The sequence below is a fragment of the Myotis brandtii genome, unplaced genomic scaffold (assembly GCF_000412655.1).
Source record: "Myotis brandtii unplaced genomic scaffold, ASM41265v1 scaffold191, whole genome shotgun sequence".
NCBI lineage: Eukaryota > Metazoa > Chordata > Mammalia > Chiroptera > Vespertilionidae > Myotis > Myotis brandtii.
Genome location: NW_005357115.1, coordinates 7,274,813 through 7,275,943, shown reverse-complemented (window position 1 = coordinate 7,275,943; position 1,131 = coordinate 7,274,813). Strand labels below are relative to the sequence as shown.

The 1,131-nt window shown below is 51.1% G+C and overlaps 1 protein-coding gene across 1 annotated transcript in view; it reads left to right on the top strand.

Moving 5' to 3' along the window:
* Nucleotides 1-810, top strand: part of KCNK12 (potassium channel, two pore domain subfamily K, member 12) — a 35,462-nt gene extending 34,652 nt beyond the window's left edge. The window contains exon 4 of the mRNA XM_014538499.1: nt 780-810. Within this exon, the coding sequence (XP_014393985.1) occupies nt 780-810 (31 nt within the window). The remainder of the gene's footprint in view (nt 1-779) is intronic.
* Nucleotides 811-1,131: the final 321 nt, after the last annotated feature.

Genomic DNA, 1,131 nt, shown 5'->3' with positions numbered 1-1,131 from the left:
CTTGCTTTCCTTCTCTCAGACGCTGGCGCTTTCTTAATCTTTATCCAATAAAATGAAACCAAAAAAAAATTTTTTTTTAAAGAAATACTATTTGGACGGGCCTGATGTTATCAGGGGCAGGTTTTTTGGGAACCTGTTTTCCTTGTGGGTCCCCTCTTGGAGAACCGTGGCCCCCAGCAGATTCTCCTCCAGGGAGAGAAAAAGTGGCACCCAGACCCTCACGCGATGCGTACCACAGCCAGGAAAGTGCCAGTCCTGGGTTGTGCAGACTGGCATTCAACCCGGTCCCCATGCGCATAAGCAGCCGGCAACCCCAAAACATATGGTGCAACTTTACATGGCTCTGAGTTACCTCCGCAGCATTTAGAATTCTGGCCCAGCCCAGCAGCTTCCTTCTGGTCGTTAGAAGTGATATAGTCACAGTTTTGACAGATGGGGGTGGGGAGAGCCATCTGTTACCTCCTGGCGTGTATATATAGCACAGCCGCTACACACAAGTGGTGTAGTATTACGCAATGAGATGAAACAAGCACCAACTGGGGGACTGTGGCGTTTCCGAGATTTGGAAATGGCAATGGTAAGGGGCTTGCTTAGCTGGCCTTTCTCAGCCTGTATTTCTCTTAGCACAGTACCCAGGGCAGCTACTTGTAATGAAGGAAATCAGGGTGGCCTGCAGGAGGGGAGCTCTGGGCTGCAGGAGCCCCGCTCTGCGTCAGCTGCCTGATCTCAGAGGCTCCAGGCGTATCTCTGAACCCTGCAACCCTCCTTTCTCTCCCCAGCACCACCCACCAGGTCGCTGCTCATCCTTAACCAGGAATGTGCGTCTTTTCAGACAAGGTTCTGCTTTGTTAGTGTGGGTTCTTTTTCCTCCTTAACTCTTGATCAGTTCGACATTTTTCCCTTTTAGAGAGAGCCTTAGGGTGCAGAGCACAGCCCCAGCCCACCCTCCTTCTCTGAATAGGGCTCTGCCAGCTGCACCCTGGGGGCACCAGGAACCCAACGCAGCCATTTTACACATGTCAGAGAATTGGGCTTCAGAGCCCATAATGTTTTGGGGGCACATCCCATTCTAAACCCTTTTTGGCCCGCACAGATAATCAAGTGAATGTGTTTCCTCCACAGAGTATGTAC